Genomic DNA, 27686 nt, shown 5'->3' on the forward strand with positions numbered 1-27686 from the left:
TTTCAACAGTTTTATATTGGCAACATGTGTAGTACATCTGTCATTTTTATTAGCTCGACTATTCAAAGAATAAGGAGGGCTATATTACTCGCCCCAGCGCCGGCGTCGCGTCTGGGTCCGGTTAAAGTTTTAGGGCAAGTTGGGATTATAAATCTAATACCCTTCATTCAATTGACTTAATACTTCACACAGTTGTTCAGGGCCATCACATAATGAGGTTAGATAACTCCGTATTATCTTTTATACAAATTATGGCCCCTGATTGACTATGGAACATAGGTTAAAGTTTCAGGGCAGGTTGGGATATTGATAAACTTCTTTACCCTTCATTCAATTGACTTAATACTTCACACAATTGTTCAAGACCATCACCAAATGAGGTTATATAACTCCATATTATCCTTTATACAAGTTATGGCTCCTGATTGACTTAGGTTAAAGTTTTAGGGCAGGTTAAAGTTTTAGGGCAAGTTGGGATTTTAATAAAAAAACTTATATACCCTTCATTCAATGCACTTAATACTTCGCACAATTAATGATGACCATCGTACAATAAGGTCACATAACTCTATTTTAACCCTGAATACAAATTATGGTTCTTGATTGATTTTTTTTATTTTTTATTTTTATTTTTATTTCTTTTGACAGGCACATTTTTATAAAGGGAAAACAAGTTATTTGAATGACTTGTGTTATTGTTCGGGCGGGCTGGTGGGAGGGCAGCGTCAAAGTCACCTTAGGCATCAATTTTTTTTAGCTAGGTTTGACATAAAGAGACCAAACTTGGTATATACAAAGAGTTTATGGAGACCTTTAATGGGAATGCATTTGAGGCCCCTAGGATCAAGGTCAAGTTTACTATTAATAGAAAAAGGATTGGTATTGAATAACTTAAGTAAGGGTCTACATATTGTGACCAAACTTCTTATATAGGAAGAGTTTATAGAGACCTTTCCTGAGATTGTGTTTTGGGCCCCGAGAGTTACGGTCTAGGTCAAGGTCACTGTTGCTAAAAAAGAAATATGGTTAGTACTGAATAACTCAAGTAAGGGTTGACATAGTGTGACCAAACTTGGTAAATAGGACAAGTTTATGCAGAGCTTTCATTGGATTGCCTTTTGGCCCCCTAGGGTCAAGGTCACTGTTACTTAAAATAGATTAATTACTGTTTTAGTTATGGTTGACATACTATGACCAAACTTGATATGTAGGAAGAGTTAATGGAGAACTTCCATGGGATTGTGTTTGGGGCCCTTAGGGTCAAGGTCACTGTTACAAACAATAGAAGAAAGCAGTTGTAACTGAATCTCTTCTGCCAATCATTAAAAATCTGGTTTTGTCACATCGCGATTCTTGTTCACTTTTTAATTTCATTGTTTTGATGCTTTTGACAGGCACATATAACATCGTTATTGCATTCAAATCGTTATTGCATTCAATTCTAAGTCAAAGCGGCGTAGTCAAGTGCGCTGTCTTACGACAGCTCTTGTTTTCTTTGATAGTTGCTTCTTCAATAGCCCATTCACAATTTCAGAAAATATATTTATTTTACAGAAATTGGACTCAAAATTCACAATCCATGTCATTTATTTTTTTACTTCTTTATAACAACTAGTACAAGCTTAATGCATTCTTAGGCTCATCAAATACTAAACCCAAGAGAATAAAAAAGGCTTTACTTTATTTCTTTGTTTGAAATATCCTATGGTAATTTCACGGTTTTCTGCATTTTGTCGTTATTATCATAATTCTAAGGGCACCATTCACAAAAAATGGGGGAAAACACATTTTAAGCATAGCTCTTAATGACCAATAATAACTGTTTCAGCCCAAAACACAATTATCTTCATTTGCGTGATAAACTGTTCTCTATTTTACAGAAACACTGTCAGCGTATGATTATGGAGGTGCGGAAGAGATTCAAACCATCCCTGTTTCAACATGTCGGCACACAGTCTTCCCTCAAGGGTAAAACACAGAAACTAAAGGTGAGTGGCTCTTGGTGAAACTTTTAATAATACACATATCTGTGTTGCACTTACTTTATAGAAGATTTAGCTAGATAAAGGTCTTTAAGTATGAGAAATTTTAAATGATTCTATTGGTTCTAACACTAAGTTTAGCGAAGTGCAGTTTTATGCATGTAGGCTGTGTATAGAAAATTTCTTTGTTCATTGTAAACCTAATACAAAAAACATATGGCGTTTTTCAACAAATTCTTTTTCTAGGATTGAGACTTTTAAAAGCAGACCATAAATAGAGCCCCTGTAAACCCAAGCGCTAAAGCTCTAGTCACTAAATATATTAAATATTTCTGCTGGACCGAAATTATTAAAATAATTTGGAACAATTTTTTTACACATTTTGAAACTGAAATTGGTCTGTCATGGTCAAAATTGGTCCAGACCAGTGAATTGCCGGTTTTTGGAAGCCCTTCTCTAGTGTAAATGCAATTAAAAAAAATATATGGCATTTTTGAACAATTTCTTTATTTTAGGATCGAGACTTTGGAAAGCAGGCCATATATAGAGCCCATGTGAACCCGAGCGCTTTAGTGTACACCAACATTAAGGCCTACCAGAAATACCTGTGTAAAAAAGCATACATTGGCGAGGATATTTTCTGGGGCCTGACTCCTGTTAAGGGAGACCACTTTGAGATACAGTTTGATGTTGCTGTAGAATTAGAAAGGTATAGCAAAAAATATTAGCTTATAAAAACTAAATATTCCTGAAAGTGCCTTCCTAACAAATGTTCTGATATTTTGGTACATGAAATTTATCAGGGAATAGGAATTCATTGAATGACAGAACACAATTAAACACATTTATTTACTTACATATTTTCAGTTCTTACTCACCTAACAATGGTGGTGCCTGATCAAATTCAAACCAATTTCAATACAATTTACTTGAACATTTCAGTTTCCTGTTTCGGAGCGGCAATGAGCAGCACAAGGAAGACAAGTTCATGGACACAAATGTGGAGGTGTATGTGGAGGGCACGCCGGAGGATACGTATAAGAAGGTTGGGGAGTTTGACGCGGATGGGATTGCAAACGGGACTATTCCCCCGCAGACTGGCAAGGTGAAGAAGCTTCGGCTCAAGGTGCAGCGAGACCTGGAGAACTGGGTCGTTCTTAGTGAGGTATGCTAGATTTATACCTATATACTAAATTTGGTCCATTTGTATGGGTAAAAAAAACCTTCGGTGTCACATTTTAGTTTGGTTTTTGTACAAAGAAAATGATTGAAGGCTTGTTATAGCCTTGATGTCATAGGTGTCATTGTTAGTGGCCAAATTGTGCACAATGTTTAACCTCTGTCACAACTCAGACATTTAAACTTATGTTCACTATTATAATAATATGCACTTGTGTTGCAAGTCCCATAGATTTGGCTAAAATAATCGTTGAGTTATGCACCTTGATCCACTGTGACAAATGGAAGATGTTTGATTTTGTAATCAAGCTTCATAGGTAAAGTAGAGTTTCATGGAAACAAACTAGTATTATAAACAAATCACAAACTCATCAAAAATCATGGCCGTCAGTGAATGGGCTTGTTAATATGACTTTGATGAAAGAATCCAGCTCTGTCTTAACTGCAAGGGCCATATTCATTGCTATTACTCTTATAGACAAATTTATAAATTTATTGTAGTATAATTTGTCGTTTATTAACTTATTCAGCATTTTTAATGATCATTAATGATAATTATTAAAGTAATTGTATAATACTAGTAAATAAGCATCTTAGATTGAACTTAAATTTAGAGTAGAAACTAAGTTTTTTTATTGGCCTTGATATATAGGTGACCAATTGGCTGAATGGAATCACATAGGCACATCTAAGGATAATGAAAGTTCAATATTGAATACTGGCCCTGGTGAACAAACATGTACCTGTTTGAGTGTTTATTCCAGATACACATAGTAGAGCGTAAGGAGAGCTGACGCAGGCCGGGCGGGGAGTGATCCACGGGATGCTGCAATATTTCCTGGCATGGTCTCTGCTAACCTAGAACACTGGCTCACTATACTCTACACCACCCACATGGCTTACTGGCATGGAGACAATGTGTTGTGAACTCATTTAAATCATGATAGTTGTATTAAAAGAGATTCACATTCATTGGAGCATAGCACTTCACAATTGAGTGTTTTAGTGCTGTGGGAATTGTAAAACACCGATCCATAACCCATCAATTCAGTTTATAAACATGAAGCTAGTGCTTTGGAAAGTATGTACCAATCCAAAAATATCAGGACATGTATAAGGCTTATATGTAATTATGAAATGGACTTTGCATTGCATAATGTTTGAATTATGCCATAGCCTGGCATCTTCAACAGATTACACAGATTTATAGGTGTTTGTATTTGTCCTTTATCATTATACCTGTCTGTTTAAGACTATTTTTGTCTGAAGTTTTAATTGTACATTTACATATATGTTTTGTATCAATTATTATTTTACTGGGTTATACTATAGTTGGAATGTTTGTTATACCTCAGACAGAAGAAAGTGTCTCTCTTCCTTTGTGATCTCTACTCCAGTCACTTTTGTAGGGTCCTCATTCTTTTTTATTGACCACTGTATGAAATTACCCTCTGTCTGTATTCCTAATGAGTAATATACTGCTAATTTATTTTACTTTGCTTGATTGATTCACTGTATAAAATATTACTAATTAAAGTAATTATATAGATAAACTCTCCAATTGAGAGATTATTATATCAGATTTAAAATTATATAAGATTTTAATTGATATTTGCCGAATAATGTGACATTGTTGACTTAGTAAAGATTTGAAAGTTAACATGAAGGACATTAACAATGTTGTTAACTTGAACAAAGTTCGGAAAATCAACCTTTATTGATTGACATAATTTTTTTCGTCCAAATGTCTAATATCAATAAAAAACTTGTTCAGAACTTTTTGAGATTTGAAAATGACAAAGGTTGTGATGACCTTCACTTTCATCATATTTCATCTTTGTTTGTTTTTAAAATGTATGTAAACAATTCATATGAGGTATGAAATGAGGTACAAAAACAACCTTTAAAGAATTATAGGTCAGTATTACACATAATTATCATGTATAATTACCTTTATAATAATAATAAGGGTATGAATTAGGTGGTATTTTGGTATTATTTAGTTTATTTAATAAATAAAGTCTCGTATCTGGTCTTCATATATTTCAACATTCTTTTGTCTAACCCCGGTTTAAATATTTATTCCAATTGCATTAGTAACTGAATGTATAAACTATTACATGTTTTATGATTTGCAGTGAAGTATACATGTATTCTTTAACTCCTGTTTAATACTTGCCAATTGACAAGCTTATTGTCTAGTCTGCTACATTCCCATAGTCACCAGTGGTTAGTTGAGATTCTATTTGACAATCTCATCCATGTGTGCGAGTTTTCTCCTGTTACAGTAAGCGTTGAGAGATTTGTCTTGGGCCTGTATTCAGTAACAACATGAGTTTGAGACAATGGCTAGGAAAAGCAAAAATTTTGTAATAAAAATGCTATAAAATATAAGAGGAGCAAATATGGCCATAAGAGCTGCATCTGTCACAAAAAATCTGTTCAACAATCAGGCACATGTCTTTTGTCAAAGTTTGTAATGTTATAGATGTTTTGAAATATTTAACAGTTCTGTTATTTGTGCCGGGGTCTCAAACTCAGATTGAAGATGTTTGTGAATATGGCCCCTGGTTATGACCCAAGTTTATACTTTAATTGTGCATAAGTATGTTGAATTTGTCATGTGCCTTCCTTTATTTGTCATAATTTTTTATGCATAATTAGAATAATCATAATCCATTTCATTAATTATTGTGGGACGTTGTCAGGAATAGAGTTCAGCTGTGAAATTTTTTCAAATATCTTGAAGCATTTGCTTGTATTTCTGGTAAAATGTGGATTGTGATAAACGTACTGCCTTTATAATGTTCCCCAATGGAGCATGGACAAGGAGCATGTCGTTTGTCACATGACAGTTTTTTTGACATTTTGTGATAGAAGCACTAGTTTTCTGTGTTGGGGGAGAAAAGCATGAATAGAATATCAGAGCCAATATTCTTGCACTTTATTTTAGTTAATATTAAATGTGACATGATTTTAGTGGAGTTGTTTAATTGACCGTGGGAAGATATTTTAATTATCTACTTACCCAACTTTCAATGATATACAAAACAAAAGGCATTAATAGTTCATGTGTTACAAATTAAATGAACTTATTCAAGGGGTTGCTGTTGCTGCATGAAATAAATTTGAATAAATTAGTAATGCATGAACTATAATCTATACATAAAGTCTTGTTAGGTGGGTGATATTGACAGGTCCAGCTTCCAGATCTGGACATTGAAGACATTAATAGGCCTTTCTCTACATGAAGTTAAAAATGAAACTAATGGCAAATGCACTGCATGCTATTTGTACCCAAATCACATCTTACATGTAAATAATATCCTTTCTTCCTTGACTTGTTTTTTGTGCTATTTGTTTGATAGCCTGTATATTGTGATTTTTAGTATACATTTATGTGGTGTTTAGTGCTTAAAGAGTGACCAACTGAATTTTAAACAGAAAATTAGGTCAATGATTTGACCGAAGATAAGATTAACACAAGTCAGTATATTTTCCCCTCCATTTTGCTATTTGGGATACATGACCATATATATTATCTATATGTTTTTCCATTTGGATACAAGACCATATATATTAACTATATGTTTTTCCATTTGGATACAAGACCATATATATTAACTATAAGTCTTTTTCTATTGGGATACAAGACCACATATTTTACTCTTCATTTGCTTCAATGGCATACAGAAATGAAAAATTGTATGTTAATGTATGAAATGTCACCATCTTACACTTTAATCAAAAAAGTTTATGACGAGTCCTATTATACATATGTCCCTTTACTCCCACGTGAATTAAATCCTATAAATGGTCAAGTATTGATGATACATGTACATGTGTGTGTGCAAGACCTGTAATATGTTCTGTTACATTGTTGTTAAAACACTGGTGCTAAATTGTATGCTCTTGTGTTGTTTTGTAACTTCAATTTTGCAATTTTAGTTTTGATAAATGTTTCCCCGTTTATTGTCTACAAATTGTTTAGTGATCTTACATCGAGGTGTTCATTAGTACCTAGTCAGAAATATGTATTATAGGAATTAGCAACATTTCAGTCATATGTTTTGTAAATGGTATTTTATCGTTTGTAGATTTGTATTGCATTATAAACTCCTCTTTTAATAGTTTTACCCACAGGATCCCATTACTTTTAGTTATTAGCGACTTACAATTAATAATGAATTTTACACTACATATTGTTGTCCTTTTATTAAATAAGGAGCAAGACTTCAATTGTTTCAGATTGTGTGTGAGTTTATTAAGTATTAAATTTAAGGTGACAATAATTAATGTTTATTTTGTGTTTTGAATTTTTGTTCCAGTTTGAAACCGTTTTTATTGCAATATTTTTGTGGTTTTATCATTGACTTGTTAAAAATTGTAGAAATGGTTTTGTCTGTAAAGTTGTTTGATAAGAATTTAATACAAATATACTTACAGACTTGTTGTTGTTCATAGAACCTTAAAAAAATACATGTTGCCCTGAATTCCAACAAATGTGGAACTTGCAGAGGTTTTGCGTTAAAAAACACCTGCATTTTAGGCAGCAGTATTCCAAGATTTTAGCCTACAATAATGAATACACATAACATTGCCATTTAAACATTGAAATTGGGACACTAATTTATTGTGGTTTCATACATTGCATATAATACAGGCAACCATCAGATATCAAGGTCATGTTAAGAGGTCAACTCTCATGCGGTCTGCCTGTGGCTCATCAATGTTATGAAGGAAAATGTCTCATTTTTACTTGGCCATTACTAAACAAAGCATTCATTCAAGATATTCACATTCGTACAGGTTGCGATTGACAAATGCACATGGCCCATAACTTTGGCTTGGTAACCGACATGTTATGCCCTTGATAGTCTGTAAAATTAATGCATGAAAAACCTCAATAACAAGGTACTCGCATAAAATTTGGACAGATGTTACACGCATTTATTTTGATTTTGATAGTTTATTAAAGTCTCATCAAAACAAAAGATATATATCACATAATAAATATACCTTAACACATGCATTGCCACTCAGTGTATGAGTTATAAGAGACTACAGCCCACAAAAAATAATAATACACATTACTTATACAACATTTAAAATCGATATATACACACACATAGTATTGCAGCCATATTGGATACCATATATCTATTTACAAGTAAGAAACTAGAAACCAATGCTAATCTTGATTTAAAACATGCACATGTATAGCGATGTGGAATAATTGTTATGTTATGCTCCTTGTTCGGTTGAGAAAGCAGACTAATCTTGTTAGTACTTTCAAATCACTTGGCACAAATGTTAATGTTTCCTGCCTTCTGTTTATCACATCAGACTCACTACGTAATGTAACCAAACCTTGGTCAAAACTCAAGATTCAGGAACTGCTTCAGAATCTCAAACAATACACTAACATCCTGTTTAATCTGTGGAATGTGCGGGATTGTGAGGAGTATGGATTTGGGAATGGGCTTGTCCCTGTAGCATTCATTGTTTCATTTCAATAAGGCAGGTTAAGTGCATGTCGGGTTGACTGTCGGTTGTCATAGCTTTGGTAGGGCCATTAAAGAGCAGAGCCTACCTTGGGGTTTATGTTGCAGCCTATATACTCCACATATTACATTTACTATAACCGTTTTTGATATTATTTTGATCTGTGATGGAAGAGCTAGTCATAATAAACTCTTGACCTCTCATTTGTTTGATATTAAACATGTAATAAATATTTGAACTGTTTATGAATAGTTATCTTAGCTGTGTTAAACAACAAGTCTGGATATGGTATTGTTGTTTATTTTAGGTGTAACAGACGTGGCATAATACAATAATACACTAACATCCTGTTTAATATGTGCCTATTATTTTTCTAGTAGATGGCCATGACCTTAACCTTTAACCATATGGCCCCAATTTCAATAGGGGTTATCTGCTATGACCAATCTGCATCAAGGGTTCTAAAAATCTGAATTTCAAGACATCAGAGGGACTTTTCAGATGTATGTAAATCTAATCAGTTTTTCAAGGGGGCCTCATGTGATTGCAAGCATGGAATGAAACTGCTGATTGGTCAAAGCCCAACTCCAACCAATGAGATCTTTCTAATATTTCACCCTGTTTCGCCAGTCCCAACCATCAACATGCCTGCATCTGTTCATGATGGTTCTTGTGCTTTCGATCCGTACATTGTGTTTCCTTCTGGGTTTTACACACTGATTGAGTTAAATACCATTAAGTTAGGGCTTGAGATGAATTTTTGAATATCTCTGAAATGTTTTAAATACATTGAAAGAAAACAGTATTGTAATGACAAATGCCAAAATATTTTGCTGAGTCACATTTTAGAATGTCTCGAAACAATACCACTATAGAAGAATCTGTCATGTATCTTGCCCTGTAATCAAGGCCTTTAGCAAATCTGTATTTAAAGAATTCGGGGTATCCACATAGCATGATGTTGTTAGCAGGATCATAAAAATGCAAATACTTTAACCTTGGCCAAAAACGAATTTACTGACATGAAACTTGGCATATGTTACTGGTGATAATAATTCAGAACATTACACACCACTGAGATGTATATGGACTGTGTGATTAGCCAAGGTATATTCACCTTCAGGGGCTGACTGGCTGGTCCTTACTATGTGGTGTGTTTATATTTCTTATATTGTACCATACAGGTTTTTTACCAATCTGAATAAGTTTAAAGCGCCTTTGATGTTTTTTATTGAACAAATCTAAAAATGTTTACTTACGAACAAAATGTCGACTCGTTGTGAAAATTGCAAGCAGCACTCACAAGTTTTATGACGTCAGCCGTCCATATGATATGATGTCAGCGGTCCATATGATATGATGTCAGCGGTCAATATTATAATTTTGGCGAGGTCAGTTTTATTAAAATACATTGATATATGGACGGATCAACTTTATATACACAAAGAAGGGACACATTTATGTAAGGTATAATATATTGGTATAGCAAGGCCTGTCATTGTTTAGTTATGGACTTTAAGGATAACTCTGAGGTGGTGGTGGTGTACCTTATCTTGATAACGATATACAATTGACAAGTACTTTGACGAAACAATATAAAAATAGTTTTCAACAATTTATTAAAAAATGCAAATCATGTATAATGTATCAACAATATGTTTAAACCACATACTACAAAACAGTGGAATAAGTGTGTATTATTATAAGTGATAATGCTTAATGATTAAAGCCCGGGTGATAGAAGAGAACTTTCTGAAGGAATCTAAACCATCAGGCCTAGCCTCAAAACGGACTTCGACTTTCACATATAAAATCGGATAATAGTTTATTGAGTAGCAGGTAATGCTAACAACAGAAAATCAAGCAATTAACTTTCAAATGCTTTCCACAATTAGTTGTTCAAGATGCAAGTTGTGTAATATTTGTAGATACGAGTGTACTATTGCTTTATAGAACATTAGATAAAAAAAGCATAATGTAAAAATTAGCATAAGCTTGGTAATGCACAACTTACTCTTGAAGAAAAAGCACAATGAAGATAAATAACAAGAAGCAACAATAATTACACCACAAAGAAACATATCCACAGTGTTTGGAGTCATCAAGGAGTCCAGCAGTTAAGATAAATTCACAGACATACAGAATGGAGAAATATCTAAATTAAGGTTATTTATAATGTCTGACTGTCACAGCGCAATATTAAATCAAGTTTTAAAGAAGGCTAGAAGACGAAAATTTATACATAAGTGGCATTCGTTATTACATATTTCTTTTGTAAGGACTAGGGGATCTGACTCCTGGGAGATACCAAGATCTATCAGTCTTGGCCTACTATTCGAAGTCTCGGACTTCTTGACTCGCTTTAGTGTCGCCTCTTGATCCATGAAAGACAAACTTTCTACAAAACAGATACAGGTAACAGAGAGTTCTGAAATAGTGGGTATTAGATCTGCCGAGCTTATAACAGTGTAAGGAAATGGACAGGCTCATGTGAAGTTTCATCATTAACAGTTGCACACGTATACAGTGTAAGAAATAGGATACTTTTCAGTTGAAGTTATGAAACTAATGGAAAAATCAATTGATTAGTTTTAATTTGCACAGGAGCAACCATGTTCAATTGCTAACATGGTGGGCACATGAAAATATACTGTAGGTTTTTAAATGAAGTTAAATTCACAACCACTTTAATGTCTTAAAAGTAATATAAAAAAAGATCAAATTGGCACAAATGAAAACCAAATATTGGATTTAGCCTCAGTTATTAAAATCTTAATGAATATCATAATTTTGTTATGATTTAGCACAGTGTCATGACAAAAATTACCTGATGGGCCTAAAACAACATGTACATTGCTTCACACTGACATGAAAACAATATGTAAAAGCTATTTACATCTACAACATAAGCATTTTGTCACTTTGAAATAAAGAAGGAATCTAACTCTCAAAATATCAAAAAGAGAGTTACAACACACCATGATAATAACACAATATTACTTGTGTTTTTCAAAAATCCAAATTGTTGATAATGTTTACACTCTTATTTTTTACGGACAACTACACCATACTACATGTTTCTAAAATATCACTCCCTGCAGTAGACTCTTCTGGTTAAAGCCTGCACCCTTTTGTTCATCAGTATCTATTCAGCTTCTAGAACTTAATTCATCATAAGCTATCATGGGACAAGTATCTGTTTGAGCCGTAACCTGAAATAGTTAAGAAAAATAGTTCAACATATTGGCCTGATTGTCCAGAACTTCTTTAAGTTTACTTGTTAAAGTTTACAGCTTGATTAACTTGAGCGTTGTTATCTTTTAAAGGTGAAAATTTAACGATGTGCTCAAATATTAGAATAAAACAAGCACATCGGCACTAATTGTCTCATATCTTGTTAGGAATACTGCAGATCATCAAGTTGGTCTGAGAATGTTCCAAAGCAATACAGATTTGAAAGTTAACAATGATGAGGTTAACAAAGTTCTGTATAATCTGTCCATCGTTACATTGGTGACTTTAAGTGCTACAGTTTGTCACATGTATAACTAATATTGTAGTTCTATATAATAGCCTATTTTTAAGTACAAAGCATTACATGTTAATTTGACAAATGTAAAGTAATTTCACAGGAGAACTAAAGTTCATACAATACATATACATACATACAATAAGAGTAAACAAAATTTATTCCATATGCGCTGTAACCATCGTAACACAATTGATCATTCAAAGCTGGAAGTACCAATTTCAAAAAAATGTAAAATGAGACACACAAATAAAGAGAAAGCTTTTTTTATGAAATTAAGATAATTTGAATATCCTTTTTTTACCCTTTCATGACTTTGAGTTTATCACTTCATAATAAATTGTGCACATATATTTATTAAAAAATATATTCCTATAAGGTGAATGGTTTGTTTGAATTACAAAAGGCAACTGGTCAATTGTCTTTTATAATCTGAGTAAACAGTGAATATCACTACCGGTAAGAATCATTAATAACCGAAACAAAGGGAGACCACTGTAAGATCACAAGACAACAGAGTGCATGCAGTAGGTGTGCACCTTCAGGCTTCTGTCATTCCTCTAAGTGGTTTATCAGGTTTTGATTAGAGGTGGATATATAATCAGGGCCTAAAACGAAACAGAATTGGTTATACTGAGGCTCATTTTGGTATCGTATCAGTACATGTGCATTATTGAGTTGATGAATAAAGCACATGTTACTCATGTACATCGTCATTTGAATGGTCAACAAGTGAATATAAATGATTCTTTTAAAAATGTTACTTTTACTTGATCATGTAAGGATATCATTTCACACAAAGAAAACTTGAAAGAGATACCACTTCACATTAAGATAAGATGGAAAAGATTTTATTATATCACATAAAAATAACATGAAAAAGACATGAGTATTTCACAAGACGATTTTAAGGCACAATTTAATTCCATGAAGATTAAAACAAGAACAAAATATTAATTATTATCATTTTCAAATGAAGATTATATGGTAATACTTTCACAAACAATACCTTTTTCATGTATGATGATCATTATCATTGTATACTTTACAAATGCATGATATTGGCTTTCCATTGTAACAGCAGTTGTTGTTTTTTAAAAGAGTTTTTATATGATAATACACTCCGATATCAATATGAAGATATAGTTTTAAATCCTGTTCTACAAAATCTCTATTTAGCTGACTGGAATGTTATTGATTATTTCTAAAAAGTCCCACAATAACATTTACCATTGATGGAATGTGATCGCGTACTGTTGTTGCTATGTGAACTAGCGACTGTACACCAGTAGTCACTCATTGAACAGAACAGACTTATTTAACAGAATGTTGCAATAACTGTGTACCATTGCTGGGGTTTGTGGGCGTACCGTTGTTGATATGTGTGTCTAGGTCCCCCTCCTCCATCCAGCGCTGTCTGTCCGCCAGCAGGCCATCGGAGTCCAGATCCACGGTCCGTGTTGGGAATGTAACACCATCACCAGCACTGAAATATTGAAAAATAACATATAGGTGACTGACCGCAGTGTCAAACATTGGTGTTGAAAAGATACAATCAATAAATTCCCTACTCTAGTAGAGTTATGTGTATATTTAACAGAAAGGATTCGTTTTAAACAATTAAAAACTTTAAGTAAACTGAAAGCATGATAACATTTTGCATACACAATTAAATCTGACAATACATATCAATTCAAAGTTACAAATATTTATAGCAGAGAAATGAGATATTGCAATGAAACATTATAATGAATCCTTTGTAAGGATGGTCTGTGTCAAGCAAATGCATACATACTACAGATAACAAAGAGATTGATCCAACAATATCACCAGGGCTAGATTTTTAATAGATCGGTCAAAGTGCATGACAACACAAGCACTAAAACAGTAGCATAGGTTGCCAATGCTTGTAAACATTTTGCTTGACACAATTTGTACACAAGAAGGTGTAGATGTAGAGTAAACAAAGAAAAACATAAGCACAGAGTTCTACAAGAGTGGTGGCTGAAGCATGCATGACACTACACTGTCAGTATGGTAGAGATGCTGACCTTGGAATTGTGGATGGTGTGGTGGTGCCCATGGTTTGATAAGAGCTCGAGGAGCTAGCGTTAGCCGGGCTTGTTTGGAAGCTCACCCCATCGCCCTCACTGCAACCAGACAGCGTTACCCATTTAATAAAATTCTAATATACATGCACACTGAATATCCCAGTGTCCCAAACGATTTTCTTGTTTAATGATCAAGGATGCCCTAGTGTCAAGCAAAATGCCCCTATGGCTCTGGCAACCAGCCCTCAAAGTGATATATCTGCATACATTGTAACTGTATAACAGACCATAGCTTGGACTTATGCTATCAGGCATAATCTTCAAGCAAGTTTCTGAATAGTAAACCTCGTTACAATTACTTCAGAACACATTCTGTATAACAAAAGCATTCTTATTTTGTGCAGTAAACACTTACCACAGCCACAGGGATTTAACATTGTAACTAGCAAAGCTTGGTATTTTTTGTCTTATGTATCTGTGTCACAGTTTACAAACATTTGAGCATTCTGGATAAAAGATGGAAGTGTTTACATGCTAATCAAGTTTCCTTAGTAAAAGAATGACAGATATCTGCCTGTTGAAGTGCAAGGTATACACTGAAAATAAAAAAGAGAGCTATTGAGCAAACGCTTGCCTGTTGCTTTTCTTTAGAGGTAAAAGGGCATTAGTCACAATTAATGGCTGTTAGGGATCAGTATTATTGGAAAGAGCATATTTAGATATATCCATCCCGTATTGTGATAATATATAAATTGGTTAAAACTAAAAACATTTACTTGTAAAAAGTTAATAAAAAGTATGCTTTATATTATCATTACTTCTCTATTGAACATCATCTGTCACGTATGATTTGAAATTATACAAATTGTTTTTTTCTTTTATAGTTAACATGTGGAAAGTTAAAAAAAAAATTCGCAAAAAGCATCAATGAATCTGGTTGTAAAGTGTGGTTAAATGCATGTTCAGTATGGTATAAATTAACCAAAGAAAATATTTATATTCTGCTGCAAGAGTATTGATATGTATCTTTTTTGTTCATTATCGCAACATATCGCACATCCATGACTTTGCTGTACATGGACATATTGTTACTGGCAACAGCTCTACCAAGTTGTTTTTTAAATCTGGATAAAATCTCGATAGGTTTTTAGTAATATCCACCCTTAAAGTTTTTGCCTGACAACGACACAAAGGCAATCACAATAACTTGACTTTTTTCCTCCAAAAAATAGACAAGCTTAAAACTGCATGATGAGACTACAGTACAGGAATAAAGGGAGTGCTAACATATAGGGCAAAAATCACACCAACAATATTTACCCTGTAAAAACGGGAATAAACCACAACTTCTTATTCTCCCCAAATATTTCTATAAAGTTGTTGAATTTGCCCAGGCTGAAGCCATTTTTGTCTGGGCCCGACTGGAATATTGGGGATCTAAACGATTCTACAAAACAGAAAAAAACATTTATCAGATTACACAATCATTCAAAGTATAATAACAACAAGTGAATATGAATGTGAACATTCTTAACATTGTAAATACTATTGTTTTCTTTCACATTCTGTAGAACCAAGATTTTACACAATTTTTAGTTTTTTCAAATATAATCCAAATAAACAAAAATGTCTATAACATGATCGTGCTTCATATTGCCTTAACAGTTCTGAGCTACATACAAATGTTTTGAAAACAAACCTAGTGTTGATCTATTTTTGGCTGTAAGGTAGCAGTGGTAGCCGAATAGGGACACCAAACTGATGGCAAACATGACGGCCACGAAGAACAGGAATAGCACGTGGAACTTGCCCATGTTGCTACCTACCCCACCCTGGAATACAAACACAAATTACTTAACCTATTACAACTTAAAACGACTCTTCAAAAGGGTTTAAAATGAGAGATATCTTATTTGTATTTATAAACTCACACCAAACTGTAACTGAAAAATACAAACATGTGTATGAACAGAAATGTGTGGATTCAAACCTTAAATGTTACCATTGTAACAGCGTTACTTACAATTTTTCAAAAAGTGATGTATTTCCAGCTACATTTTTTTAATATTTAAGAAAAGATCATGCTTACTTGAATTTCTAAATGATGATTTACCATTACAATCAGTCTCCTTTTTATACACAAATTTAAAATGTTTGATGTCTGACACTATTTAAGAAATATTACACACCACTGAGGGTCATATGACATTATAAGGACCGGCCAGTCAGCCCCCAAAGATGTATATGGATCAAGGCCTTAGCCATGGTCCATTCACCTTCAGGGGCTGACTGGCTGGTCCTTATAATGCCACTATGGCCCAAAGTTCTGTATTAAATTTCTTATATTATACCGAACACTTTTTTACCACTTAATAATTTAAAGCGTCTTTGATGACTTTTATTGAACAAATCTATTTTCAAGTTTTATTTTTCATCATTGGCATAAAATATGCATGTGATATCATCTAATAATGTTTACTTGTGAAAAAAGTCGTTGTCAAAATTACAAGCAGCACTCACCAGTATTATGACGTCAGCGGTCCAAAATGTATGATGTCAGCAGTCAATATTATTTTATGGTCTGGACCGGCCAAAAACATGATATGGACCGCTGACGTCATAAAAAATGGATTTTTATTAAAATACATTGATATACGGACCGATCAACTTTATAAACACAGAGAAGGGATGTTAGGTATAATATAAAATTTTAGGTCCCGTTTTTCAAGTCTTCACAAAATATATCATCTTCAGTCTCCATACATGTACATTCTTTTTAAAATACACAATAGTACTTCAATTTACTGATCATAAAAAATTATAACTATGAAAGCGAATACTACAGACAAGTAAAAATTGAACAGTTTCCTTGATTTCAAGCATTTCTTTTATAACAAACCTCACAAGTAAAAAAATAATGAATATGAATATATATATATATATATATATATATATATATATATATATATATATATATATATATATATATATATATATATATATATATAAATGCAAGTTTTCTTTTTCTTCTAAATGAACAGGTACATGTTAATTGTATTTACTGATACTTACAGACCAAAATGAGATGAAGTATTTCAATGATGTTAAAGCTACATATATACAGTAGACAAGCCCATAGCCTAGGAACATCACAAAAAACTTGTAGGTGGTAAATCCAACACAGTTATTCACCCTGAAAATGAAAACAAAACACATGCATCTTGGAGTCTTGAACCATCACCAACATAGCATACTGCAGAACGTCAAGGTGAAGAATAAAACTGCTGTTTTCATTCATTAATTGATGAAAATTTAATATGGATATAAATTTAGGTAAAGTCAAAACTTGCTGGCCCAAACAAGATTGGATTGTTGAGAGAACTTGAGCATTAGAAAAATCAAACCAAATAAATTTTTACTTTTTTTGCATGACAGAATGCTCATTCAACAAATCTGAATTTTCATTCCAACATTGAATATTATAATATTGCTGGCCCAAACAAGATTGGATTGTTGAGAGAACTTGAGCATTAGAAAAATCAAACCAAACAAATTTTTACTTTTTTTGCATGACAGAATGTTCATTCAACAAATCTGAATTTTCATTCCAACATTGAATATTATGATATTTTTATCAATAAAAAAGTCATATTTAAAATCTTCGGGAACAGTAACACTGGTTTTATTTCATTTAAATCATCACGTTATCATGTCATTAATTGTGTGGCTCAGGGGTTACATAATAATATGAATAAAATCACAATGTTATTCCTACATTAACAGCTATGTCTACAGCTAATTGCACTGACCAAGGACAATGGTGATCCATCTTGAGGACACAGGTACCGCACATGGAACAGTGGTGGCAGCGGTCAGGCTTGATACACTTACACTTCTCACAGTAACGTGGCGCTAAAACAAAACATTCACAACTGTGTAACCTCGGTACTAGACAAACAAAGTGTGAACAGTAACAGCATTCACATGACAATATATTTTTGATATTTGGTCTGTGATATCAATAAGTTAATGTTGTTTTACAATTCAAAGCAAATGTATCACTTTACACCAAAGCTATAATTGATGAGACATGACTATTGATACTACAGTGTGCAACATTAACGGTAGCCCGATCGCTCATGGCGACGGAAAAATTACCTGGGCTATGAAAATTCCTTCAAGATAGCCTGACTGGCAATGAAATCATGGGGCTTGTTGGTTAAAAGATCAAATTTCAGAGTGTCAATACTTTTTTGATATAGTGAGATATTGAAGTTTGGATATTGTTTTTTTTTCAAATAAATTTGGATTATTCACAGGCGGCAGTTGGGTTGACATGATCCACCCAATGACCACACCCCCGCCCAATCGAACCACCACCAGCCTCCCCGCCCCGTGGTGGCAACACAGGACCACACCACCACCATACTTGACTTTAGCGCAATAACTCAATAACTGCATATAGAAATAGAAACAGATATTGAGTTCTTGCACGAAGGTGATGATAAGATGCATTTTTCTTCTAACCGGTGGGCTATGGAAATCTGGCTCAGGCTACAAAAATCTCAAAGTCTGTAGCCCCATTGGCTACAAGGTGAACATGGTTAATTTCGAACACTGATGCTATACTGCAGTTCCATCATGTCCTTTGTAAAAGTCTACATTGTTACATCAACATTTGACAACACTTACCCCCTGAATGTGTTCTATTTTGGACTGGCAAGTTACTATTCCTTGCAAACTCTATCAGTATGTTTTTCTGCTCTGTTTCGTTTTCCCTCATCAATCTGTCTGCAATGTGGTCTGGCAGGAAAAACTGGATTTTTTTGGTGAAAATATCATTATCATTTCAAGATGTTAATTAAGATTCTATTTAGGTAAAAGAAATTTATTGTTTGCTAAACAACCCATAAATTTATTCGTATGTCATGTCATTAGTTCCTTGAATATACCGGTACATGCATAAGGAAATGAGTAGCTCGTATGACTATTATTACTATAACACTTGAAACCAAACAAAAGAACCAAGAAGAAATAAACGTTTATATAAATCCGTTATGACATATCCATGTGATCATACTAGCATGAATGTTATGACAAAATGAGCGGTAAAAATCACTGTAACTGTTATTTTAGAAGAAACAAAAAACTAGTCTACCTTCTTTGGTACTACTCCAACAGGGGTGAAGATGGTTTTGGCGTATGACCAGACAAACAGCACCAGTAATGGATGGTATAGCAGCAAGTAGATCACTAGAAAGTCAAAAAACAGTTTTAGGGTTATTGCCTTTAAAGGAAAAACTCAGCTGGCATACAGAATAATGTGCAGACATACAATCAATGAAAATATCTAACAATCATTTAAAACTTAAAACTTCTCAACAGGCAATATAAAAGAACATACGCAAACAAACATGGCAATTAAGTGTTTTTTAATGAGTTTCAACATATATATATCATCCCTATTTCTGAAAAAGTGTTAAACACTTCGGCAAGCTCTTCGCTATGACCTTGACCTTTAACCGGATGACATCAAAATCAATAGGGATTTTTTACTGGCCAGGCAAAGTTTGAATATCAATTATATCATAGGTCCATTGATCAATTATCATTTGGACAAGCGTTGGTGTATTGACCAACAGATTGACATGTGCAAAGCAACATACCTCCTCTTCTTCGAAGGGGGAAATAATAAGCAAGTAAACAAAGCACAATATAAACACCAGTGTGACCAGTATACATATACACATTGTCTTACCTCTTTCTGCTATGCTTTCAACTGTCACTGAAACATAGAAGCTCAGATTAATACATGGTTAATAGACTAAAAACATTTTCAAACATAACATAACATGTACATGTAAAGTGTACAAAAAAATGCATATTCCTTTCATTCATTTTATCAGAAAGGGATAAAGCTACCATCTTGAAAATGCAGAGAAAGATGCACATCCAGAAATTTACATTTTATCTTTAAGTACTGTACCGCTATTAAAATGTAATAAAATGAAAAAGCGCATGTCTCCCCCATTGTGTGGTCGTAGGTGAGAAATAATCAATGATGGACATGAAATTTGTACTTCCTCCCTACCAAGTTTGGTGAACCTAGGTCAAACCATTCTCAAGATATTGAGCGGAAATGTTTTTTACATTGGGGGTCGCCGCGACCTTGACCTTTGACCTAGTGACCCCAAAAACAATAGGGATCCTCTACACCTCACGACCAACCTCCCTACCAAGTTTGGTGAACCTAGGTCAAACCGTTCTCAAGATTTTGAGCAGAAATGTTTTTTATATTGGGGGTCGCCGCGACCTTGACCTTTGACCTAGTGACCCCAAAAACAATAGGGATCCTCTACACCTCACGACCAACCTCCCTACCAAGTTTGGTGATCCTAGGTCATGCGGTTTTCAAGTTATCGATCGGAAACGAACAAAGCATTCTCCTGATATTGCACGGAAATATTTTTTTTACATTAGAGGTCACAGCGAGGTTGACCTTTGACCTTGTGACCCCCCAAAATATAGGAGTTTTCTAAACCTCATGATCAACCTCCCTACCAAGTTTGGTGAACCTAGGTCAAACCATTCTCAAGATATTGAGCGGAAATGTTTTTTACATTGGGGGTCGCCGCGACCTTGACCTTTGACCTAGTGACCCCAAAAACAATAGGGATCTTCTACACCTCATGACCAACCTCCCTACCAAGTTTGGTGAACCTAGGTCAAACCGTTCTCAAGATTTTGAGCAGAAATGTTTTTTATATTGGGGGTCGCCGCGACCTTGACCTTTGACCTAGTGACCCCAAAAACAATAAGAATCCTCTACACCTCACGACCAACCTCCCTACCAAGTTTGGTGAACCTAGGTCAAACCATTCTCAAGATATTGAGCGGAAATGTTTTTTACATTGGGGGTCGCCGCGACCTTGACCTTTGACCTAGTGACCCCAAAAACAATAGGGATCTTCTACACCTCATGACCAACCTCCCTACCAAGTTTGGTGAACCTAGGTCAAACCTATCTCAAGATTTTGAGCAGAAATGTTTTTTATATTGGGGGTCGCTGCGACCTTGACCTTTGACCTAGTGACCCCAAAAACAATAGGGATCCTCTACACCTCACGACCAACCTCCCTACCAAGTTTGGTGATCCTAGGTCATGCGGTTTTCCAGTTATCGATCGGAAACGAAGTGTGACGTACGGACTGACGGACTACCGGACTGACGGACAGGGCAAAAACAATATGTCTCCCCCAGAGAGGGGGAGACATAAATATACATGCATGATGTAAAGTTGTGCACTGCAGTTTAACCAGAAGAACATATGAATTTATAAGCGTACATTTTAAATGATCATTTATTGATGAAGAAAATATATTTGCCATACTTTCACTTTAATATGTGCGACATATTACAAATAAAAATACCATTTTTACATGCACTGTTGAAAATTGAAGGTAACAATTAGTGAAAGTCTTACAATTTTTCTTATTAAGCTCTTATCAGCCAAAATTTTAAGTGTCCTGATGGAATACCAGATTTTGAATTTCACATGTGCCTTCTGAACAATTGGTGTTCTTAAAAATCCTGGGACCCTGTTAGGATTGAACACTGCCTTTCACAGCATTGTAGCTAATGCCTTAATTCTACTAGGCACTAGTACATGTCACTTTAAGATTAATATGACAAGCAATTTGATTCACAAGGACATACAAGTGTATCAATCCTTTAAATAAGGTAAAGTTATGTTTGTTTAAATTTCAAAACAACTCTTTAACGACATATCACTTTTAGTAATGATGCTGAAAAAATTATTGTCAGGCTGTGTTTCACTGGCAGAGAATTCAAACACTTTAAATAAGTAATAAACTATATGCTCATGTGGTTTTGCTATAAGCACAGTCAATAAATGCTATACTTTGAATTTAAAATCAATGAAATCTGATATTTCTTTATAAATCCCGGAACAACCTATTTTCGACCACAACCTATTTTCGACCGCCCCCTGAAAATAGGTAAAACACTTCTATTTTGCGTCACTTCCGGTAAAAATAAGCTCCAATTTTTAACCTTAACAGTAGAACTGTCAGAAAACTTCATTTGAAAAAGAATGGGAATGCTAGTGTTAAAAATACTTCAGTTTTACTTGAAACAACACCAATTAAACCCTTCACTAAGAATGATTTCACATGTAAAATACTTCTTTAAAATCGTGTTGTTTTTGTTTACCAGATTTATCACTTCTACCAGAGCCTAAAACCTATGCCCTATTGTTTTCTAAGTATAGTGCACAACATTAAAAGCGCATCAAAATATGGTTTATTGCTTATTCTTAAATAAATGAAATTTATCTACAGGTAACTATACTGAATTATAATTGGGCTCTCAGTTATCATAAAAGTATACATATTGCAGCCTATGCAGGTCATATGAGGCTCATTCAGAGTTGGGCCAGTGATAACAGGGTTCATGGTGGGTGAATTTATCATTTTGTACCCATGTGAAAGCCATTAGAAGGGATGATGCATTCCATTGCCCCTCTTGTGGTGATAAGTAACTATAAAGTGACTGTATGGCAAATATGTAAACATTTAATTACTTTTTAAAAAAATAAAAAGGTTGTATTTAGGTCAAATACAACATGTGACAGCCGCCATTTTTGATGCGTAATGTCAACAACAAACGGTTGAAACAGATTTTTTTTGATTTTTTTTTTCAAAGATGAATGATTGCTTTAAATGATACGCACAAACATTTATCTTTTATAATCACTTGTTTATGATTGAAATGTAAATAATCCTTAGGCGGTCGAAAACAGGTTGCTCTGGGATATTGAGCTGTAAAAGGTCAATGACACAAAAAAATGGGAGCGAGACAAATCGGCCCCTTACCAAATCGGCCTACAACCAAATTGGCCCCTAAGACGTTTCGGGCCTGCCATTTTGTCCCCTTAATTAAATTGACTAGAGACATTTCGGCCCCTTACTGATTTTCAACAGAGGCATTTCGGCCCCTTAATTTATTTATTTTTGTTTTATTTTGAATATAAAGAAAAAACATAATTTGTCAAATTTTATTTCAAAAGAAGTTGTAAATGAGATCTGTACACTCACAAATATTCATGAAAAACATTGATCATTCAAATCTAAATTTAAATGTATAACACTTATAGATATGGAAAAGCTGTTGAATATGACTCACATGTCATAGTTGCATCAGTACATTATAAAACACACACATGTCTGACATGGTATTATCAAAATTGGAAGATTTATATTAGTGTTTTTTTTTCGTTGTTTTTATTTTACTATATAAATAATAATAACTCATACTAAATTATAAAATCTGATGTACAGCTTAGTTAAAGTTTAATTTTCAGGTTATTAAAGTATCAATAAATCTAAGATAATACATGATTAAATTAAAAGCTACGTGGCCACAAATTCATATTTTGATTATTCAAATTCAAATGATTAAATATGGTAAGCTGCTTTTCCATATTCCTTAACGTTTCAATCATCAATTTATTATGTACTTATTTGAGGTATACTATTGCTGTCAATATTGTCATAAAAAATATATACCCTTTTTTCAATAGTCAAAATGATAACCTTTAGTTGCTGTGTACTTTTTATCATTTTTTGGTGACCTGAGTGTAGACAAATAAACTTGTAAAGTGTCACAAATTTCCGGTTTAGTGAGGATTCCGGTTTAGTGAGGATTCCGGTTTAGTGAGGATTTGATGTACGGAGTAAGTTTACTCAAAATTCAAACTGATTGAACCTTTAAAGGGAAGTTGAAAACTGGAATTAAATGAAAACACATAATTTAACGTAATTAGCACGTAATTTAATATGCTTGTTAAGTATGTTTGATAGTTTATTTAACGCAACGCTCTTATTTGATTCAATCATAGATGTCTTTAGATAAAACAACCCTCCAAAATGATCACTTAATAACCGTTTCTAGTTCTTTATTTTCTGCAACAAACAAATTAATGGTTCAATTAATTTTCTTTTCATAAGTTTGATTATCGTTTGATTATCTTGCGGCAGTCAATCCACAGCGCATTCATCATTATCGATTATCAAGTTAACACATCACAGGTGCAATATTTAACAACGCACCGGCTGTCAAAACAAAGTGACACGCGATTCGCGAATTCCTAATACACAACATCATTTTGACATGTTTGAACAAATATACATCCGGTTTTGTAAGGTAAAATTACGTTGACAACTAACAATCCGGAATTCCAGGGTTCAAGTTTTGTAGGGATTTTTTTACATTGAAAATAGAACCAGCACTCTGAAAAAAAGTCCGGTATTCTGAGGATTCCGGTTTTGTGGAGATCCGGTTTAGTGAGTTTCCACTGTATTTAGAAATAAATAACAAAATAAAACAAAGGGCCGAAATGTCTCCGTAATCAGGGGCCGAAACGTTTACAGGATGGGGTCAATTTGGTAAGGTCCTGAAAAGGTAACTTCAACTAGGGGCCGATTTGGTAAGGGGCCGATTTGTCTGGTAGCCAAAAAAATCATGGGCGGGGCAAAACATTATATACTATCGTATAACCGACAAAAGCACTTGCCAATCTCATTCATTTAAGATCATTTGACACTGTGGCAGTGACATTACCCTGTATAAAAAGTACATAATGGGAATTTGCAATTTATGCATTTGCATTGTACTAGTAGTTAATCAATTCATCAACAGAACTGTCAAAATTCGTTTTACAGTCTTAGACAATTATGACATTTGAAACTTACAGAAACACATTTGGACAACATAAGCATAGTAGGACCACACTACTATGGCAGATATAAACACTACAGGAGTCCATCTGACGGCGGAACAACAGATTCTCAATATTGACGGTGCCATTTTGTTTCTCTTCCGGATTTACTGATGCGTAATACGTCATCAATTTCTGTGTACATAAATTTTTCTTCGCTCGGGCATATTTCCGTTGTATTCCGATCGTTTCCGGCAAGATATGTACAGTTACGGGCATTGCCGAATATATTTCCGATCGTTAGCGAAGAGCTGTAGCAACGATGTAAACAAGATGGCGACGAACGACAGGTGCGTCAAACAATTAATGAATTTTTAATCGAAAATTACGCAAGTGCTGTATAGCAATCTTATATTTAAACAGAAGGCAATGGATATACATAACATAGAAAAAATATTTCTGTCCATAAAGTTTGCAAACTAACTTTTCCTAGTACTTTCACAAAATGTATATAAAACAATATATATATGTTGAAGAAATATGGTCTTCAGGTATGTAGATGATTCCTTTGTTGGTATTATCATCTAGAATGTTTAGTGCTACAATACCTCGATAATATTTCATAATAAAAAGAATTTGTGTCACGCCTCGGTCAAACTGGAGATAAATGACCAGGACCTATTGCTCTGCAAGCGCACACTTTAACAATTTTTCTAAAGAGTTAGCCAAAAATAAAAGTCTATCGGAACTATCTTAAAGGCTGACACATTTATATGGTGAATCATTTTGAAAACTATATATCTCTGAATAATGTCAACTACACTTCCCAGCATTTAATATACATAATCAGTGTGGGCTGGCTTGTAATCTAGTCCAAATAATTGTACGTTGACAGATTTTTTTCAGATTTTTGATATGGCAAATCCTAGGATTAGAATTAGGTTAGGGATTGGAAGAATCCCGTATAACACGTCTATTATTTTAGACTAGCTTGTCATCCAGAGTAATTTTCTCAGCCTTTTTCCTGGGGATCCATTAATAATTCTTAAACATGTGCAGTGGTCAGCATTGTGCATATTTGTAAATTTGTGTATGCTTAAATCTATGCTTGGAAATCTTTTGCTCAGGACCAGTGGTTATGGAATTAGTGTGTCAATGGTACATATTCAGGCTTATAAATTGAAAATGAATCACAGTTTGGGACTAGAACCGGTCAACCCGTTGCTCAATATAACCAGGTAATAACCTGTGTACCTTAAATAGACACAAGCAAAGATATGCGATGCAGCCAGTCAAATAATGTAGGTAAATTCTAACCCTGAAAAACAGGACATTTGAAGTTAAGAAAATAGGGACAAGTTAAACTTTATCGAGCCATTTTGGCACTATTGACACGTCAGATATTATTTCATTCTTAGATGGTTCAGTGGAATAATGAGTCTACCGGTAATTTTCTGTTTTGGATTGTATGATTTGTAATTGAAGAGGTGGACTGTGTCTTCAGATTCTTGTTGGGGTATGATCAAGATATCTTACTTGGTTGTCCCAGTCATTTGTTTCTTTGCATCATCATTGTAAGTCTGGCTTTTGCATGTGTATTATCCCAGATTGAGTAAGATTCTTGTTAAACTACACAAATAACAGATTCAATGGCTCAGACATTTGAAGAGCAGTATAATGCTAGATAGTTTTTGGTATAAGATTGCTGTTTCACATACATCTGTGTGAAGCCTTCTGTGTCTATAAATCAATCTTGACCGACAATCTGATATATCATTTGCTTATTATATATTTTTGAACCAGCCTGTAATTCATATTAAAACCCCCACATAGTATTCTTGATATTATTTCATCATGAGTAATTGTAATTAACTCACCATATTTAACATTGAATCTGCATGCAAGCCCCTTTAGTATTACACTGTCATGCACATATTTAAGTAACCTGATATGGAATAGATTTAAAACTACAGTGTAAAAATCTTATGAACTGTTCAGTGTTCTGGTTAGATAAATGTTATTATACCGGTAATGCCAGTCTTCGAAAAATAACCTAATTTCCTGCAGCCTGCAGACACAAGTGAATTTGACAAAGTGTAAGTGGAATTTTCAGTTGGGCAAGTGAAATTAAAATTTGGGTGCCAGGGTAAACAAGGTTGATGAAATGTTATTAAGATGGTACACGGCTTTGTACCTCGCTTACAGCAAACAATCTTGCAAATTTAATGAATAAGGGATATCTTCTTTCTAAATAAGGAAGTAAGACCTATTCAAAATGTCAGATCTTGTTAAACAAATCTATCAATGCATTATGCCATCTGAGCAACTTAAAGTGTCTATTTGCAAGTTAATTTGGAAGAGTGTAATGCCATTTTAGTATCAATGCACTTATCAAGTGAAATTAGTCTGGCACAGCAAAGAACTTGGCTGGTACTGAGCCTCTGAGTACCAGCTATTACTTTAATGTTCCAGCTTAAAAAAACAGTATTACTCCAATTTTCCGTGTAATGGTATCTCCTCATACTAGATCTTGACACATGAGGTGATATTTGTTATCTGATTTCTGTATTGAGATTCAAATGAGTTACTTTTGCAGTCTAAAGAACAAACAATGATGATTGGGAAATCGCCTATACATAAACTTGTTCAAATTTTTGAAGGAGTTTCCTTAACAGCCATCCATAACTTGACATTTTAGTTGC

At 34.0% G+C, this 27686-nt stretch overlaps 3 protein-coding genes across 14 annotated transcripts in view; 2 read left to right on the forward strand and 1 right to left on the reverse strand.

The window, feature by feature from the left end:
- LOC128227606 (alpha-1,3-mannosyl-glycoprotein 4-beta-N-acetylglucosaminyltransferase B-like) overlaps positions 1-8909 on the forward strand; it is a 51537-nt gene extending 42628 nt beyond the window's left edge. For all 6 annotated transcript variants that reach the window (XM_052938301.1, XM_052938300.1, XM_052938303.1 and 3 more), the window contains 4 exons: positions 1881-1988; positions 2498-2691; positions 2925-3147; positions 3926-8909. In XM_052938301.1, the coding sequence (XP_052794261.1) occupies positions 1881-1988; positions 2498-2691; positions 2925-3147; positions 3926-3955 (555 nt within the window). In that variant the 3' untranslated portion in view covers positions 3956-8909. The remainder of the gene's footprint in view (positions 1-1880; positions 1989-2497; positions 2692-2924; positions 3148-3925) is intronic.
- A 1359-nt stretch (positions 8910-10268) lies between these two features.
- LOC128228227 (palmitoyltransferase ZDHHC15B-like) lies at positions 10269-25149 on the reverse strand. 7 transcript variants are annotated; one of them, XM_052939398.1, is made up of 12 exons: positions 25019-25149; positions 20005-20031; positions 19405-19499; positions 18939-19062; positions 18056-18158; positions 17319-17439; positions 15946-16078; positions 15567-15693; positions 14247-14345; positions 13566-13681; positions 12735-12803; positions 10269-11878 (listed from the first exon to the last, which is right to left on the reverse strand). In XM_052939398.1, exons 1-11 carry the CDS (start codon positions 25131-25133, stop codon positions 12748-12750), a joined length of 1116 nt encoding a protein of 371 aa, XP_052795358.1. In that variant the 5' UTR covers positions 25134-25149; the 3' UTR covers positions 10269-11878; positions 12735-12747. The 7 variants fall into 7 exon arrangements, with proteins under 7 accessions (XP_052795358.1, XP_052795356.1, XP_052795361.1 ...); XM_052939396.1 differs by having other exon boundaries at positions 13542-13681; XM_052939401.1 differs by lacking the exon at positions 14247-14345.
- Positions 25150-25278: 129 nt separating this feature from the next.
- LOC128226196 (von Willebrand factor A domain-containing protein 3B-like) overlaps positions 25279-27686 on the forward strand; it is a 45243-nt gene continuing 42835 nt past the window's right edge. Inside the window, exon 1 of the mRNA XM_052936088.1 lies at positions 25279-25334. The gene's annotated coding sequence lies outside the window, so the exon portion shown is untranslated. The remainder of the gene's footprint in view (positions 25335-27686) is intronic.

This window comes from Mya arenaria, chromosome 3 (genome assembly GCF_026914265.1).
Source record: "Mya arenaria isolate MELC-2E11 chromosome 3, ASM2691426v1".
Taxonomy (NCBI): domain Eukaryota; kingdom Metazoa; phylum Mollusca; class Bivalvia; order Myida; family Myidae; genus Mya; species Mya arenaria.